Below are 17,163 nucleotides of genomic sequence, written 5' to 3' on the forward strand. Positions count from 1 at the left end.
ATCCAAAGAACCTGCCCTGAAAAGCCATCTCCAGAAATGCAACTTTCACCTCTCCATTGAGAGCCCTGCTTTGCTGGGGGCAGAGGGGTAGGAACAGCAGCAGTTATGTGCTGATGTGGCTCTGCAGCCACAGCATGTGAAGCTCTACATCCTGCCCCAGCCCACTCTGTGGTCACTCTTACCTTCAAGCCAGTGCTCTCTGCTTCAGAGCCTTTATCTACACCGGTGATGTAGATGCCCAGGGAATATTCGGCCCCTCCTCGGATCATCAGGCCCAGGGACTTCCCTTCATTCAGGACCAGATTCACCTGCAGAGGAATAGGAACAGTCGTTGACGTGGTGTCTGAGTACTGCACAAAAGCAGTCTCAGCTCCATGCTTCTGACAACAGCCACATCCCCGCTGCTGCCACCAGCTCTATCTGTGAGCAGCGCACATTCCGGGAACAGAGGCCCTTCTGGAGATGCCTCCAGAAAACTGCAGCCCCAGACGGAGCTCTAAACCAGGGATATCCCCTCCCAGCAGTGGCTAGCTCCTGTAGCAATGCAGAGGAGGGGGGAGAACAGGTTTAGCTGCTCCTGTGGCTCCCTAGGCTTGACTGACTCCCCATGCCTGGACAAATGGTCAGGGCTGGCTGTGGCTCAAAGGATGCTTTAGGGGTACATGGCTTGCAAGGTGGACAATGCCCTGTGCATGCCCAGAGAGCAGCATGGCTAACCACAGGCACGGCAGGGACAGACAGGGTGATTCTACCAAGGGGGGCATTTTCCACTGAAGCACAGAGAACATGCAACATCCATGATTTGGGTTTGTCTTGTCGTTCCCTGATTTTCAATAATTCAGAGGTTCAAATAGAGTGAGAGGACAGATCACATGCAGAAGGTGTGGAAGTCTGGCTCTTCCAAAGGAAAACTTGAAAGAAGAGAGAAAGATGATGGAATGACACCCAGGACCCATGTGACAAATCCGGAAGTAAAGCACTGGCATGGAAAGAGGTTAATGCCTCAAGTGGAGCAAGTAATGTTATTTCAGGAGGGGTCTGGGCCTCAGGAAAGGAGACACAGCTTAGACAAGGTCTGAGAAACCATTCTGCAGGCTGGAGTCCAGCTAAGGTGTCAGCCAGAAAAGGGACTGCCAGAGCTCTGCTGGATACTGCCCTTCTCCTGTCTGTCCTACAGAAACCTAGCCTCCAGTATGAGCAACTACCAACATCAACTAATAAAGCAAGCTACAGGTTTCACTCCAGTTTATGGCAAACACCCTCAGGGTCAGACAGAGCTGCTGTAAACTCTTTGGTGGAAGGCCAGGCTGCTCAGGACCACTACACCTCCCCTGACACCAGCTCCAGGTGTCACAGGACACAGGGTGACACAGCAGCACCAAAGGGGCCCTTCTGTCCCTGTTCTGCAATCCTCAGAAACACAAAGAGGAAAATGTGCAGGTGAAGGGAGAGGTAAGATATACGGCCAGCTGGAATGCAGGATAGCTGCACCCCTGCCGTGTCCCTTGGCCAGACAGGGCAGCTCCTGTGGGACAGGGGAGGCAGCGGGAAATACGAGAAGAAAATGCCAGCTCTGGAGGACTGAGAGGGTTCAGCTATGTGAGGGGCAGCACTCATGGCCTGGGAGGATTACAACCATAAACCAGAGGAAGAGTTGACCTGTGGCAGTTTTCAGTGCTCTCCTTTTACAGGTGCATCTCTGGGCTAGATACCTAGCCAAGAGAAATCCCCAAAGCACCACTGATGGAGCAGTGCCAGTCAGCACTGACTGCGCATTTCACCTCTGCCTGCCCATGCCCTGTGCAAACGTGACTACACAGCAATGACCCACATCCATCCAGACTGGGAAATAGCCCAGCTCCCTTTCTCTGCCCTTCTTTTATGCAGCAGTGACTGCAAGGGGCCACTCCAGGCACACTCCCCTCAGGAGGGGGTACAGAGAACAAGCAACAAGACAAGCAACACAGAGGCACAGGCTGCAGCGGGCAAGACCCCGACACAGCCCCGGCTGGTCCTCGCACAGCTCCACCAGCCCAGCCATCGCCCCTGCAGCAGTCACTGCTCTGTGCAGACAGCAGCTTTGCAGGACACCCTACCCAGGCACCCCGCCTGCCCAAGGCACAGAAGGCACTCAGGACTCCTCCACGCAGCCATGCGCCTTGTTATCTCTAATTAATAATGCTAGGACAGGTTTTCCACCTATCCTGCCCAGAACAGCCAGCACATACTGCAACAGATGTTTAATATTTTCCACAAACCTCTGACAGGCTGAAGTACCACGCAGCACCTGGACAGCTGTTTTCCCCACCAAATGCTGGCTACGGGGCTGATTTTGCAAGGTATGCCAAAGCTATTAGCCAGCTTCCCATCTGCCTCCTTCCAACCTCTCCTACTCAGAGGGCCTGATGATATATGAAAGTTCAGGTGAGAATTTAGAGTGAATGAGCAAGCCTGTGTTTAGCTCCCTTGAGGACTCTCAATTTAAAATGGCCTTTGTTCACTCACTGCACGATGTTTCCTAAATGAATAACTCCAGGGTTTTTTTTGCTTTTGTCCCAAGTTTTAAGTCAATTCTGGAGAAAAGCAGACAGCAGGAATAAAAACAAATGGGAAAAGCCAAAATGTGTTTCACACTGATAGAAACAACCAGAAACAGACTGTTTGTGAATGGCTTTTATATTTAAAACTCTTCATCGCAGTCAAATCAAAAGCTTGCACATTTATCTGGATGGAAAAGTCATTTCCAGCTTCAAGTCACTAATTAACCTGCCTTTCTAGAGGACACAGCATCACACAGGGAGTTCAGCCCAGCCTTAGAGAGGCTGGTATTGAAAACCCATTTTCTGTCTTGGTGGTGGTGGTGCAGCAGCAAGACAGAAATAAGCAGCAGGACATAAATCTACCTAAGGACAATACACTGCAAAGTTTTGTACTTTAAGATATGTATGCCAAAACAGCTCCTACTTTTCTATACCTGTATCACAGCTGGCTGGCAACTGCATTAATGCCTCATCAGCTGCATGTGTTTTATGGATCTGCAGGCTAAAGCTGGGGTGATCCCACGAATGTGCTACAACACAGGCAGGCTCTCAGCATGGCGCTGCTGCCCTCTGCTCCCCGCACTCCAGAAACAGCTGTACTGTGGAAAGCCAGAGAGTGAGAACTGTAAGACATTAACTACCTGTATCAGCGTCCTTGTCTAGGGCTGCACAAAACTCATGTTCCCTAGGTTAGTCCCTCCCCTGCTTTGAAGTGCACAAAGCGCTGGAAACAATTCTAGGATTGAAGCATTGTAAAGGAACTATAAAGAGACCTTCACGCTTCAGGCTGGAGAGGAGAGCGGGCATTGTACCCATCCAACAGAATGTTCGCCTGTCAAAATCAAGGGCAGTTTAACTTTTTCTTTACGTGAAAACATTGCTCTGGACATAGAACAATTACTTTATAGAACATTTCACTGGGTTTTATTAGAACAAGAAAAATATTAAAGTTTTCCAAAGTCCTTCTCTTTTCTCCCCATTTGTCTAAAGACATTCAGGGCTTCCCTTCTACTGCAACTTCTTCACCACACCACGGCCGTATCTTTCAAAAATTCCCCAACTTTGGGAAAAATATGAGTAGCATAAATGCAACAAGTGCATGCAATCACAGATCAGGGTCAAAATACACTGCTAATGGCAACCCTCTCTCCCTACAAGTCCCTAAACAACAAAATGTAGGTGCCAGCACTTCACTGGAGTTAGCAACACAAGGGGTAGCTCTATATCAAGACGTTTACATTTCCCTTTAACACTATCCCGATGGGCTGGTAAGCTGAGAAGCTGCTCTGCCCACCCCGATATCATCAGATCGAGTAAGAGATACTCCCTCTCCCTATAAACCTGACATGCTGCTGTGTCAGCTGGTTTGTTTACACACGTACCAGGCAAACCTAGTCTTCAAGGAGCAGAAAGCAATGAATACAGCCCCAAGCAGTAAAAGTCTGAAAGACCTTCCCACAAACACAAGCTGTGTGAAAAAACCTAAGCACTACTTAAAAAATATGTCGCTGCTGGCAATCCCAGAAAGTTGGGTTGTTGAGGGCTTAATTGCATTTCTTAATCAACTAATACCTACGCCTCTCTGAATAAACCCTGCGGAAATCGCAACAGAAACTTAGGCTGCTGGGAAAAGTGTGGCAGCAGCAGGGGCCAGAGAAATAACCACTCTTGGAGCATTTAGCTTATTGACAAATTGCAGATTTAGGGAATAGCTGAGAAATAAAGCGAGTGCTCACAGGCAGGGGGCTCAGTTTGATCAGACTGGGGAGCGATGAGGGAGGCAGGAAGGAGGAGCGGAGAGAAAGCGTTCAGGAGCCAAACAGAGCAATAAGCTGCTTGGCAGGATGAAGCAAAGGCTGAGTCACTCCATGTTAAGGGCTTAGGGATAAGAGGGGAGACTATTTTGCACACTATTTCCCAAGGGCCTCCTGCCTCCTGTGACGGGGCACACTGCAGAGGTGGTGTTGGGTGAGGTTGGCACCATCATGCCAGCTGCCCCAAGCACGGCGTTGTCCGCACCCGCTGCCATCCTATTGAGGGCACCTCTTCCACACCCTAAGCCCACGCTCCAGACGCAGCTGTGGGGTGGGAGGGAGACTGCGGGATGACAGTGAAGCACAAGCCAAGCTGTGCTGTCCAAAGAGGAAGCTAAACATGTTCACTGTGACCAGGCTGTTGTTTCCAGTGGTTCCCACCACTGCGACTTCATTCTGCCATGATGGAAAGCGCTGATCCTGGGCCCCACTGGGAACAGACCCCCAGCACACCGTTTCCTGGACCAAGCCCTTCTGCTTGGGCTTTTCAACTCAGCTAAGCAGGTTTGTACACATACGATTAACACTTCTGTGCAAGTCTTGTCCCAGAAGAGCGCATTTTGGTTACATATCCACTTTATGTTTCCTCCTTCCTCAACTCTCCCCCTGTTCTGCTGCCAGGCTGAAGCTCAGAGTGAGAAGTTGTAACATACCTCAGGGGCTAATATCAGGGAGAGCTGGGATCACTCCAAGCTGCTAAATGCACAGCTGTCCTAACACCATCCTAAAACAGAGGCAGCAAGCAAGGCTGTGCAGAAGGGCAGTTATTCTGGGTGAGGAAAGTGAGGACATTGAGGCAAGGTAACCCCCCTGCACCTTGCTGAGGAGGACCAGGTGTTCCCAGGCTCATGGTAGCACAGATGCTCCGCAGTCCCCACCTCCTCCCCTCTGCCATACCAGGGCTGTGTCCAGCCCCAGGCAACTCCTGCGTGTACAACGCAGATGCATTTGGAAGATCAAGGTCACAATTTTAATTTCAATTTCAGCGCTGAAACATCTGCCGCCTCCTGTAGCAGGAAATGAAGGAAAAAAATGCCATCATCAGTAAGGCATTTGCTCTGAGTTGATTCTTGCATGGGATTTCTTTTCTCTGGGTTTATGAAATTACCTGTTGACAGATTTGATTTTACCATTAGAAAAAGCACTTTCAGACAAGAATTACTCTGCATCAGTACAATTCAGCACACAGCTGCATGAGTGGCTGAGAAGGTTTCACCCATGCCGACAGCTATTTCCCTGCCATTACTGCTACCATACAACAAAAACAACACTTAAAGAGGCTCGCAGGGCTCATCTTCCTCCTGCTTACCAAGGAAACCCCACTGGCTTATGTCTAGACAACCTGCAAACGTGCGAGCACAGCTCACAGGAAGGCAGAGCCAGCTCACGACCCATTAACTGAGGTACTGGGAGCAGCACAGTCACAGCTGCTAGGGGTGCTGGATCCGCCAGAGCTGCCTCAACATCAGCCCACCCTTCCAGGGCAGGCTTTGTAAGGCCACGCTTAGGGCTTTGCTGCCACAGTGGCACTGGCACCCACCTCCAAGTGTGTTTAGTATTAGCACGGCTACAGCGCTGCCCCTGGCCACACAACAGGCACATGTGGGGCACTGGTTTGCAAACAGGTTCTTGTACGAGGTGTGTGCCAGGGCAGCGAGCATCTCCCACAGCTGAGAGGTGACACTCAGAGCAGAGGGACAGGCAGGCAACAACAGAAGCAGTGCAGGACAGTCTCTAAACCAAGTCCTCTGCCACGGGGCCTGATCCCAAGTCTCAGCCCAGCGGTGCTGCCCAGCTCTTGGCCACGCTGCTGTTGAGCCCAGCGGCTGCCTCTCTACTGGGCAGTGCTCAACTCATGCAGTACAATTACCACTTTTAGGTGCTTTTTTCTGCTTAAAGTGCCTGAAAAAACAAAGAGATGGCACTGCTGCCCACCAGCACAGGGTGAGGTGAGCCGAGGTCTGAACCAAGTGACATTTTGGAGTAAGTCTGCTGGGACAGTGCTACAGACCACCCAAGGCAGAAGGATACCTTTAATCCCCAGTGTCCTGGTTTTGGCTGGGATAGAGTTAATTGTCTTCCTAGTAGCTGGTACAGTGCTATGTTTTGACTTCAGTATAAGAAGAATGTTGGTAACACACTGATATTTTCAGTTGTTGCTAAGTAATGTTTAGTCTAAAGTCAAGGATTTTTCAGCTTCTGATGCCCAGCCAGCAAGAATGCTGGAGGGGCAAGACAAGTTGGGAGGGGACACAGCCAGGACAGCTGAACCAAAGCGCCAAAGGGGTATTCCATACCATGTCATGACACGTCTAGTATATGAACTGGGAGGAGTGGGGGTGGGGGGGATCACCACTCAGGGATTAACTGGGCATCGATTGGCAGCTGGTGAGCAATTGCACTGTGCATCATTTGTATATTCCAATCCTTTTATTGTTACTGCTGTCGTTTTATTAGTGTTATCATTATTAGTTTCTTCTTTTCTGTTCTATTAAACCGTTCTTATCTCAACCCGTGAGTTTTACTTCTTTTCCTGATTTTCTCCCCCATCCCACTGGGTGGGGGGGAAGTGAGTGAGCGGCTGCATGCTGCTTAGGTGCTGGCTGGGATTAAACCATGACACCCAGGGAACTGGGGAGCCACTGGCTCGTGTCACATACTCCAGTCATGACAGGGAACTAACCACATACCCCTGAGTAGCCTGGATATGCTTCTAGCTGTAAACCAAAGCAAAACCCAGCAAGGTCAGAGCAAGCAAAGTGAGAGATGCAGGGAGCTCTATCACTTCACACTAAAAATGTCATTACAATCTAATAGGAAGAAATCCTTCCTTATCTCTCCTGCATCTCTTATCCTTCATGCTCAAGTAGTCACCATTAGCATCTCAAATATTCAAGCCACGCAACGTTATCACAGATATATTTTTTCTTTCTGTTTTTTTATAATAATTACAGCTACTTCTGGATACAGAACTGCCTGAAGGCAAGGAGATGTTCGCACTCTCTTCTTTATGTATATTTTCTTTTTTCTGCTGCACCAAAAGCTTAAAGGAATAAGCAGCTCCCCTGGCAATAAGCACATTAGAGCAACGATTCAGCTGATGAAATGGCGTTTCTCAGAGAATTAGCAATCCAACACTTGCAGAGCATTTTGCACAGTTCATCTTCCTCCCAGCTCAGCAGCACCTAGGAGTTTTTGCTAGCTGATGGTTTCCAAAGTGCTTTTAATGAAATAAGCTGTTGATCCCAGAAGTACATCAATGACAACTCACGCCACAAATGGTCCTTGCTCATGTGAAAAATCCAGAGGACTTAAGCCTGGACAGATCATAAAAACCAAACTGCTCTGAAGCACAAGGTGACCACGGGAAGCAGGTCCCATCTTTCCATCAGGCAGGCTACATCCTCTGTTGGGATGGGGCTGGGGGACTGTGACCTGCTGCTGAGTCTGTGCTGGAGATAGGTGGCTCTAACACTGTTTTACCAGAGCTGGGCACTAGTGCAAGCCCTTTGTTTCATGCTTATTACTGACCACCATCACTGGCTACTTTACCTATGGGGAAGAAGGGCACAGGGCTCTGATGAAACACTGGATCCACTAACTACAACTACAGGGAAGGCTGCCCTTACTGCAGCAATATAATAGCAAAACTTGGGAAATATGGCCACCTCTTCAACAGACACATCTCTGCCATAGACAACACAGACATGGAAAGTGTAAAGATTTGCAGTAACTTGCACAACTACAGGTGCATACACACCAGCACCTCCTTCTTCCCTCCATTCCCTTTAGTTCTCACACCCCTTCTTGTGCCTTCTCATGAGATATCATTCAAATTAGGTCAGGTCTCCACTGAATAATTGGCCCAGATCTCAGCATTCACCTCCTGCTCATCCACACAGAATAGCCTCTGACCCAAGCTTGGTGCAAGCTGGAGTTTGGCCCAGAACCACTGACTGGAACAGGATGGTGAAAGCAAAGCCAACGGACAGCTGACAGTCCACCAGTAACTTCCCAAAGCCCCATGACAGCTTCTTTGCAGCTGACAACGAAGGAATCCCAGTGTCCACACAAAAATATAATGGAAAGCCAAGGGCAAGGAATGTGCCAGCCCTGGGCCAGCAACATTCATGCCTTCTGCACTGAACCTGTGCTACAGCAGAACTACCCAAGGAGATCAGACTGACCCGTCAGCTGAAAGCCCAACCACCCTGGCTGCACACCAGCCCATCTGCTCCACAACACCATCCCACTGTCTGGGTGCCTGCTCCAGGAAGGTACACAGCCATGCACCAGATCCCTCCTCCGCCAGACGGATCGGTTACCCTATCACACACACGCCAACAGCAGCGGTTTCCATTTCAAGCCTTTTGATAATGAATGCTTCTGCCTACAGATAAGCAAACTTGTTAAACTATGCTACAAACCCCATCCTTTCAGGCATACAGAACAGATGCGCTGGAGGGAAAGGTACCCAGACAGGGATATCTCTATTGCCTGATGAATGTAGGATGCCTCCACCAACCTTGAATTTAACCTTGCAAAAGCTGGAAATATCACCTTAACTACAGTAGCATTGCAGGCTTACTGAACTGTAGCAATGCATTAACAAACTTGCTGGTTTACATCACTTTAGCCTCCTGCTGTAGGGCTGAAGTCTGATCTCTTCTGTACTTTCCCAAATGATGCCTGTTTGAAAGCTTTTGCATACGTATTCCAGAACATTCAGATCGATTAGAAATAGGAGAAAGAAGGGGGGAAAAAATAACCAACTAATCCCCACCCCTTCCCTCAGAATGTAAAACCATCCAGAAATCAAATAGCCCTTGGGGGTACCTGTCAATTCCGGTTGACCGGGCTGAATTAACCAGGGATATGTTGCATTTATTTACATGATATTTGTGAACAGAATAACCCCCCTTTCAACAGTTAAATATATCTATATCTACACATACAAATAAAAACAGAAAAAACTACAGGCAGGCTGTTCCCATGTGCTGGGACATGTTTTCATCTGTCAATGGTGCACAGTAAGTCAGGACAAAGCAACTCAGCTAATTCATGCCCTGAAGCATGTGTTCAGACAAATGACACAGGCAGTCACACCAAATAACCCCTCTCAAATCCACCAGCCAGGTCAGGCTCTCCTCACTGCCAGCCAGTCTTTGATCATGGTGGGGCTTTCTTTCACTGTCAGCTGGCACCTCTGGACACAGAAGTGTCTGGGCAGCCTTGGTCATTTAAAAGCTGTAGCATCCAGTAATATTCTTTTGCCGGTCAGAGATGGGAATTCAGGAGTGGAGGTTATTGCAACCATTGACACCAATGAGCAGGACTGTCAGGAGGAGCTGGGTTTGGAGGCAGGCTCAAGGCAGTGCAAGGAGTGGAGGAGTCAGGGTGCTGTTCTGAGCAACCTTGGGTCCCACCAGTGCTAACAGCTACCACGGCAAGCACTTCTGAACCACTGACCCAGCAAGCTAGGGAGAAAGGTGCATCATACTTGTGGTCAGAAAGGATGAAGGCCCATTAACAGAGCAAGGAGAAGGCCTCCAGGCAGTGCCCAGAGCTGCGCTACAGCGGAGCAGGAGGCATGCTGGAGTGACACAAGAAGTCAAGTCTGGAGCAGCAGAGGGAGCCAAGGGCCATCACCAGAGCTGTGTGGGGATCCCAGGACTGAAACAACACACAGCTGATAACTTGTTAGAAATGCAGTACACGGCCAGCATGGCACAGAGGGGCACAATGGGAACAGCAGTGTGACCGATGTCACTGCTGATATGCCACGGAGGAGTAGTGCCAGGAGAAGGTTGAATACTGCCTGTTCTCATGATGCCAGCAGCACTGCCCTCTGCATCAGATCTTTGCACACCCATTTCTGCAAGCTTCAAATATTTCCTGCAACTGACTTTGACTCTTGCCAGGTTAATAGAGGGGCCTTCACCCCCCCACCCTGGAGTCAAAGCACGATCCTCCACTATAAGAAGTGGCTGTCTGACTGAGTGAAGCTGCACCAAGGAATGGAAGAACAAGCTCAGATTTTGGAAGAGACAGGTGGAGTGAGAGGTTCTTCACCACTCCTCATACCTGGGCAAAAGGTCCTGAAGCCAGCAAAGCCACAAGCTGGTAGCACCATGAAGACTGGGCACCCCACCAAAAGCTGGCAAATCTTCCCAGTGCTCTGCAAGTGCTGCACTGCCACAAAGAGGCATCACAAGCAATGGCACCACAGAAGCACAGCTCAGAACAAGGGCAGCCAATTCTGTGAGCCAAGGTCCTGCAGCCTGGCTCAGCTAGAATGGTGCCACAGTGGGAGACTCAGAGCTGGGGGCCCCCCCTCACACCTTGGCTGCTGTTGGATACACTTACGCCCAAGCCCAGCATGGATGCTCTTCGAAGTTTAATGTGGCCTTCATTCAACTTGGCTTCATTCCCTTCCAAAGCAGATTAAGCTACGGTAATTAAAGCTCTTTTAACTTGCAAAGTTCAGTTGGATTTATTTTCCTGTGCACCCCCGGGAGCCAGCCCTGACGAGCTCGGGACCAGGAGCAGCACAGAGGAGGGTGTTTTGGTTTGATGACTGGCCCATGTAGCAGCCAAGCTGCCCAGAGACAGCTAGGGCACCTGCAATCACATCTCCCTAGGGACTGATGGGAAGGGGCTGTCTGGGGCCATGTGAGGCTCAGGCACTGGGCAGGGATGCATACAGCTGCAGGCTTCTAAGCATTTCATGTCAATACACAGCAAGGACTAAGGGAACAATGTGCAGAGAAACACTCCTACCTACAGCTTCAAAGAGTCACTGCCTGCTGTATCAAGGTGACACTGAGTGGTAGGGGGTGGGGGACACCAGCAAGCCAGCAGCGGTTGCTTTTCTCTTCTCCTTAAAGTAAAAATAATGGGCCCTTCTCCCTCGTGGCCCACATGAATATTTCATCAGCAAACTGCCTCATCCTGTATTAGATTTTTTTCCCCCTCTGGCTGAGATGGGAGGTTCCAGCTTACAGATTCCTCCACAGCCTTTCCAGGTGGAGCTGAGGACATTTTGGGCATACAGTCAAAGTGCTGGGGACAGCCCGAGTGATCTCAGGATAACAGGATGGAAATACGTCAAGGCTCCAAGCAACTGTGCGTTTGGGAAGCAAGTGCCCTGCTCACTCATATGACAGTAATTTGATATTCCACAAACACCAGTGAGGCAACACCATGTCCTGCTTGTACAGGATGAAGATGTTCCCTATCCGTCACCACCGAGAGAGAGAGCAGAGTCTGCTCCTCCAGCCTGTGTCTCACTGCAAGGGCATCTGAGCACTGTTCCTCCATGTCTACAAGTCTCTAGGCCTGTTTGGGCAAGGGAAGCATGAGGGAGAAGAAACAGTAAATCCTCAAGATCAGATACTGCAGCTTCAACGTATTCTCTGCTGGCTTCGCTTGTAATAAGGCCTATTTCAAAGGAGGGCAGGCTCACAGTAAGAGAAGAGGACTGGGAATTAGATGTGCTAATATACTTTCCTTTCTTTCAAAGGCCCAAGATCCAGGCCCTGCTGCAGTGGCCAGCACTGGCCAGACACCCCCAGCTCCCCTGGGTATTGTTAGGAAAGCCATTCCCTTCCCCACTCCTTTTTCACTTGCCAGGGCTTTTTACACAGGCGCTGCTCAGGCCCCTCTTGGCTCAGCCTGCCTCTCCCCAAATGGAAAAGGAAAATAATCTGGTTTATTTTATAGCATTCTTGGAAGAGAAAAATTGTCTGGGCTTTTTTTTTTTTTTTTTCTTTTCACTTAGACAAAACTGCGACGAGACCCAAGAAAGCCTCAAGGAAACACCTGAAAAAAACCTGAAAAGCAGGAAGAAGGGCAGTAATGCACTCTGAGATCTAGCCCTCCAAATCCACAAGCCCTCCTGAACATAACACCTATGTCAGCCTCTCAATGACCATGTTGGCAACAGGCCTCCAGCCAAAACAACAACCTGTTCAGGAAAGGCCTTACAAACAACTTCTGGTTTGACCGCTGTTCCTGGCAGGACCCTCACCGCCAGACAAGTCTGCATCTGGACAATGCCTTGTCTTCAGCTCAGGTTCTACTTGTGTCAAATGGGAACAAAGTCAATCCACCCTGTCCTACAGGACTCCTCGGGGGAGGCAGAGGGAAAGCTACAGACCAAAGGAAAAAAACAAGATCTAGTGTATCCTAAAGGAGAGACAGGCTATCCCAATGGAGGCCAGAATCACATGAATGAAAAGCATAAGGGGAATGAAGAGGGTTGGCATCTACATGCCCCCAGGGCTGTGGCTGATCCCCCTTGCTCACCTTTTTCTCATCTCCCTCTTGCAGGAGCTGGAGGTGGCTCCTCTTCTCACTGTCCTTGCGGAGGGAGCTGTTCTGGTGGTGCGGCAGGCCCATCGGCGGGGACACGCTCCGGCCCTGCGGGTCCACCCAGGTGTAGATGTGGTTGGTGACATAGCCCCCTGGGATGCGTCCCACCGAATGTACAGACAGGTTCAGTTTCTTGCAGCCTTTCAGGACCTGGAAGACAAGCCAAGGAGAGGAGAGAGTTAATAATGCCTACAGAGGGGGAAGGACAATCTGTCTTAGCACTCTAGGGTGACACGGCTTTGCTCTTCCTTGAGGTTGAAAGATCTCAAGCTACTCTGCAACCACCAACTGAATGACTGAGCTCCATAAAAAGCTAGTGAAAAAGCTGGGATATTTCTGTTCTCTCCTGAACTGCAACAGTGTTAAGGCAAAGCTGCTGCTGCTGACAGAGCAAATACACTCTCCCCATCAGCCAGGGAAAGAACAGAGTGAAGCACAGTATGGGAGGTAAGGTGGGTAGTGACGTGCCAGGAGGAACCCCAGTATGGGCTGAACCTGAGACTGAGCAGTTTTTGCAGCTTTGGAGAGGAGTCAGAGCAGGACAGGGATCAATGCTGGAGGAGAGCAGCACTGCTGGTCCCCACAGGTCAGCCCCAAACTCTGTCATTGGAAAAGCTCCTGATGCCTTCAGGGGACATTGACAACGCTCCCAGAAATTCAGCCTCTGTTGCCATTTCATTACCAGCTGCCTTCCTCAGCACAAGCAGTCAATTAGCGAGTACAATAATTATTAAATTTATACATATATTTAAAACAGCATGCACAGAGATGACCTTGGGACCCAGATAAGGCGATCCGCATTTGCTTCTCTGGTCCCCCAGCTTCCACCATGAGAAGCTGACATAGGCTTTATAGTAAAATTAACATATAGGAGTTCTCCCTGGCAACAGCTTAAGTCCTGATCCCTTCTGAGGCCTGAGGAACATCAGTGCTCTGGATCTGCTCTCAGAAAGGACGTGCTTTGGGTTTTTCTTCCATACATACATCCTTTTTATGAGCTGCTCCTGCAAGGTCTCCTCTCCCCACTGAGCAGAGAAGCTGCCGAGCAAAGCTCGTGACCAGGAAGAACTAAGACCAGCAGCTCTTCGGTAAAGAATATCATCAGTAATACTGGGCTGGCTGGATCCCAGCTCTGACCTGGCAATGCTCCTGTCCCTCCCTGCCAGGGCTAGAGAGAATCCAGCTCACCAATTCCCAGTTCAGCATCTCCATCACATATAGCAATTTGGCTGCAAATTTGTCACATGCTACCAAGGTCATCACGTGCCTGGAGAGCTTAAACAAGGATTGCAAAACCAACAGCCCCATCAGAACAACTGCAGAGCACTTCAACATCCTGGGCTGCTCACTAACTCTGGCCCCTGTCCCCTTAGCTCCCCCTGCCGTGATCTCTTCTCTCCCTGCGAGCACATGGAGCCCAGCCTGGCTGCCAGACAGGCAGAGGTGCTCACCACACTCCAGTCTTGCTGGCATCAGCCCAAGTCTCACTGGGACAATGGAGCTATTTCTGAGCCCACTGTCCACCCCAGGGTACCACTCTCAAACAGGCACCATGGCATAGGGGTCCATCTGTGCTTCAGGGCACAGTTTAGCTTCCTGACACAAAGTGCCTTCATAAGCTGCCATGCAGACAGGCTCAGGATGATCTGAACTCCACTGCAATGGGTTGGGGGTGGCAGGGAGGTTTCTCACCTACCCTAGAGCTACTGGTGCAGAGTGATGCCTATGAGATGGGGAACAGCCCCCACACAGACATTCTCCACTCATTCAAACTAGAACCACCTCTATGAAAACCTCTTTTAAGCCTGCATGACGTCATTTACTTACCTAGGTACCGAGACAGCAAACAGCACTGACAGTCCCATGAGCAAAGACTCATGTCTGAATGAGGATGCAACTCCTCATCAAGCACAGGCAAATGATGAGGATAATCAGTGATTGGTCCAACTGTACAGGGTTACAGTCCTCCCTCTACCACAGAAATGCCATGTGATCCTAACTGACACACTCCCACCCTTTTTCCCCTCTAAATGAAAGAGCAAGCTCTCCATTTGCATTGATCCTGGGCATTCCTCACCTGCGTATGTTCATACAATGCCTCAAAGCCAGCTGCTGAATGTCACTGTAGTTTAAGGAAGGAGCAAAGAAAACTCAGAGCTGAGGCAAGGTCAGGAACACACACAGGGCCCTCCACAAGCTGCTCTCTCTCCTTTCTCCCCACATTCACTGCCACCCTGTTCCCATGCAGGTCTCTTTGGGACTGATGCAGGGATCCCGTTTCCTCCCTTCCTCAGAGCATCCATCCTGGCAGGGGGGATGACACCGAAGATAACCCTGCGGGGTTTCTACCACACAGGAGAGATACGAGGCGCAGGAGAAGTGACCACATGCAGGAAGAGCCCCTGGTTCCACACTGGGCACCAGGGAGCATTCACAGCCTGCCCTGAGGACAGGGCAGCAGTGGTCGCTGAAGGCTGGTGGCAGGCAGAGCACTGGCTGCTCCTGTCCTGCCTCAGCTAAATGTCATCCCCTGAAAGAGCAGAACAGCAGCAGAGCTGCTCTCTGGAGGCACAGTAAAGTTTCCAGGGATGAGAGGCCAGAGATTTACAAGGGACTTTTTATGTCCCCCTGCAGCTCCCTTGACAAAGCCACCAGGAGATGGGATCTCAGTCAGCAGGGAGATGTTTTATGCATGAAGGTGACAGCAGAGAGCAGGGAGGCGAGTAGAGCAGCCGTCTGGCTCGAGGCACCAGGCTGGGCCAAGGCTCCCCAGCAGCCTCAGTACAAGAGGAGACACGAGGAGGGAATAACAGAAGCTGGCGGTGCCCATCGGGACATTGCTGGTGACAGTCTCTCCCAGCAGAAGGCAGAGCTGCAGCAGGCAGCCTGGTGACACTCTGTGTAGTCCTTTATGCATTTACTGAGGCCTCTCAAGTACTCAGTGAGTGAAGCGGTTTTCTGCCCAGCACAGTGTTCCTCCCTCAACACATTCCCACTGCTAACACCTATTGACGAGCTAGTACAGGACTGTAACGGTACCCCAACAGAGGCCTTCCCTACACTGAGGAGCCCTTCAGGACACAGCTCTGCTGGCCTCCTAGCCACTCACACTGGCAAGCGACCCACACCTTTTGGGTGATCACAGGTGGGGGAGGACAGTGACATCCACAAAGAACTTACCTTAGTGCTGTGAGGCAGAGTGGGACCATCCATGCGGCTCAACGATGGTAAGCCACTGATAGCGACCTCAGTGGCTGGGGATTCCAGTTACCTGTCCTTGTGCTAGGTGCTAAACACAAAGGAATGGCGCTTGCCTCAAGAAACGCAAGTGAGAAAGAGCAAGCAGAAAGAGGAGAAGCAATGCGGGAAACACCTTGTCCAAGGTGACCCCACAAAGCCCTGAGAAAGTTGGCGAGAGCCCCACTCTCTTGTCATGGTGTCACATCCACTCGGTGACACTGCCCCTGCGCGTGGCTGTCTCCATGCCTCCCGCTGCAACCCCGACCTGCTTTCCAGCACTGCCTTCTACACGTCAGGCTACGCCTCAGCCCCCGTCTGCTCCCACCCTGCCCCACCTGATTCACAGCCTGCAGCAGATGGCCCCTGCCATCACGTGCAGCTTCCGTGCAGCTCCCACCCTCTCTGGTTAAACTCACTCTTCCTCAGCTTTATAACGAAGGGCCAAGACACGAACAAACCCTTCACCCAGCTACAAGGTGGTAGGAGAGCTGTAGGCCATTGGGCATCCCCAAACCATGCAGAACTTGCCGGAATATACTGGCAATGCAGGTGTATATACTGTATGCAGATGTATAACACAGCATTGCAGGCACCACTGACATACACACATGTAGGTAAAAAGCAGTAGCTCTCTAACAGGACACAGCAATACTATAGGACCATTTAAGAGAGCTGGAGTTAAACAGCTGATGTTTCTCCCTAGAAGATGGTCTCCCACAGCCCAGATTCAACAGGCCTTCAGGCATGCACTTTTAAATGAGCAAGCATGGAAGACCCTGCCTAGAACATGCTTACGTACAGGTCTGAAATTCAGCCAGCGAAGCCCATTTGTAAACTCAATCTATTTGTAATCTGACTTTTTAATAGATTTTTGACTCAAGAGCTTGCATCAATTTGAATAGATTACTTTTATTAATTTTAGGATAAATTAGTTTTAGGTTTGCATCAGCTTGTGGGGGGGGGGTGTGGGTAAATCCTTCTTCAACCACAAGCACAAATAGCCTGAGGAATCCCTGCTTTTAACCTCCACTAGAAGAACATCTGCTCCAGTAAGCCAAAGTACAGCTCCTGTCTGAGGAAGAGGCCTAGCATGAGAGCTGGAGGTTGAGGAGCATAAAGCTTGCTCAGCACCACCCATGTCCTCCCTCTCGCCACCACAGTCTTGTCAAAAATCACAGGATGGTCAGTGCAAACCA

General features: G+C 50.2%; 1 protein-coding gene across 3 annotated transcripts in view; it reads right to left on the bottom strand.

Annotated features, from left to right (window-relative positions):
* The window catches only part of WHRN (whirlin), a 57,775-nt gene that overhangs the window by 26,712 nt on the left and 13,900 nt on the right, over nt 1–17,163 (bottom strand). For all 3 annotated transcript variants that reach the window (XM_075056198.1, XM_075056196.1, XM_075056197.1), the window contains exons 2-3: nt 12,662–12,877; nt 183–308 (exon numbers count right to left, since the gene is read on the bottom strand). In XM_075056198.1, the coding sequence (XP_074912299.1) occupies nt 183–308; nt 12,662–12,877 (342 nt within the window). The remainder of the gene's footprint in view (nt 1–182; nt 309–12,661; nt 12,878–17,163) is intronic.

The sequence above is a fragment of the Buteo buteo genome, chromosome 23 (assembly GCF_964188355.1).
Source record: "Buteo buteo chromosome 23, bButBut1.hap1.1, whole genome shotgun sequence".
NCBI lineage: Eukaryota > Metazoa > Chordata > Aves > Accipitriformes > Accipitridae > Buteo > Buteo buteo.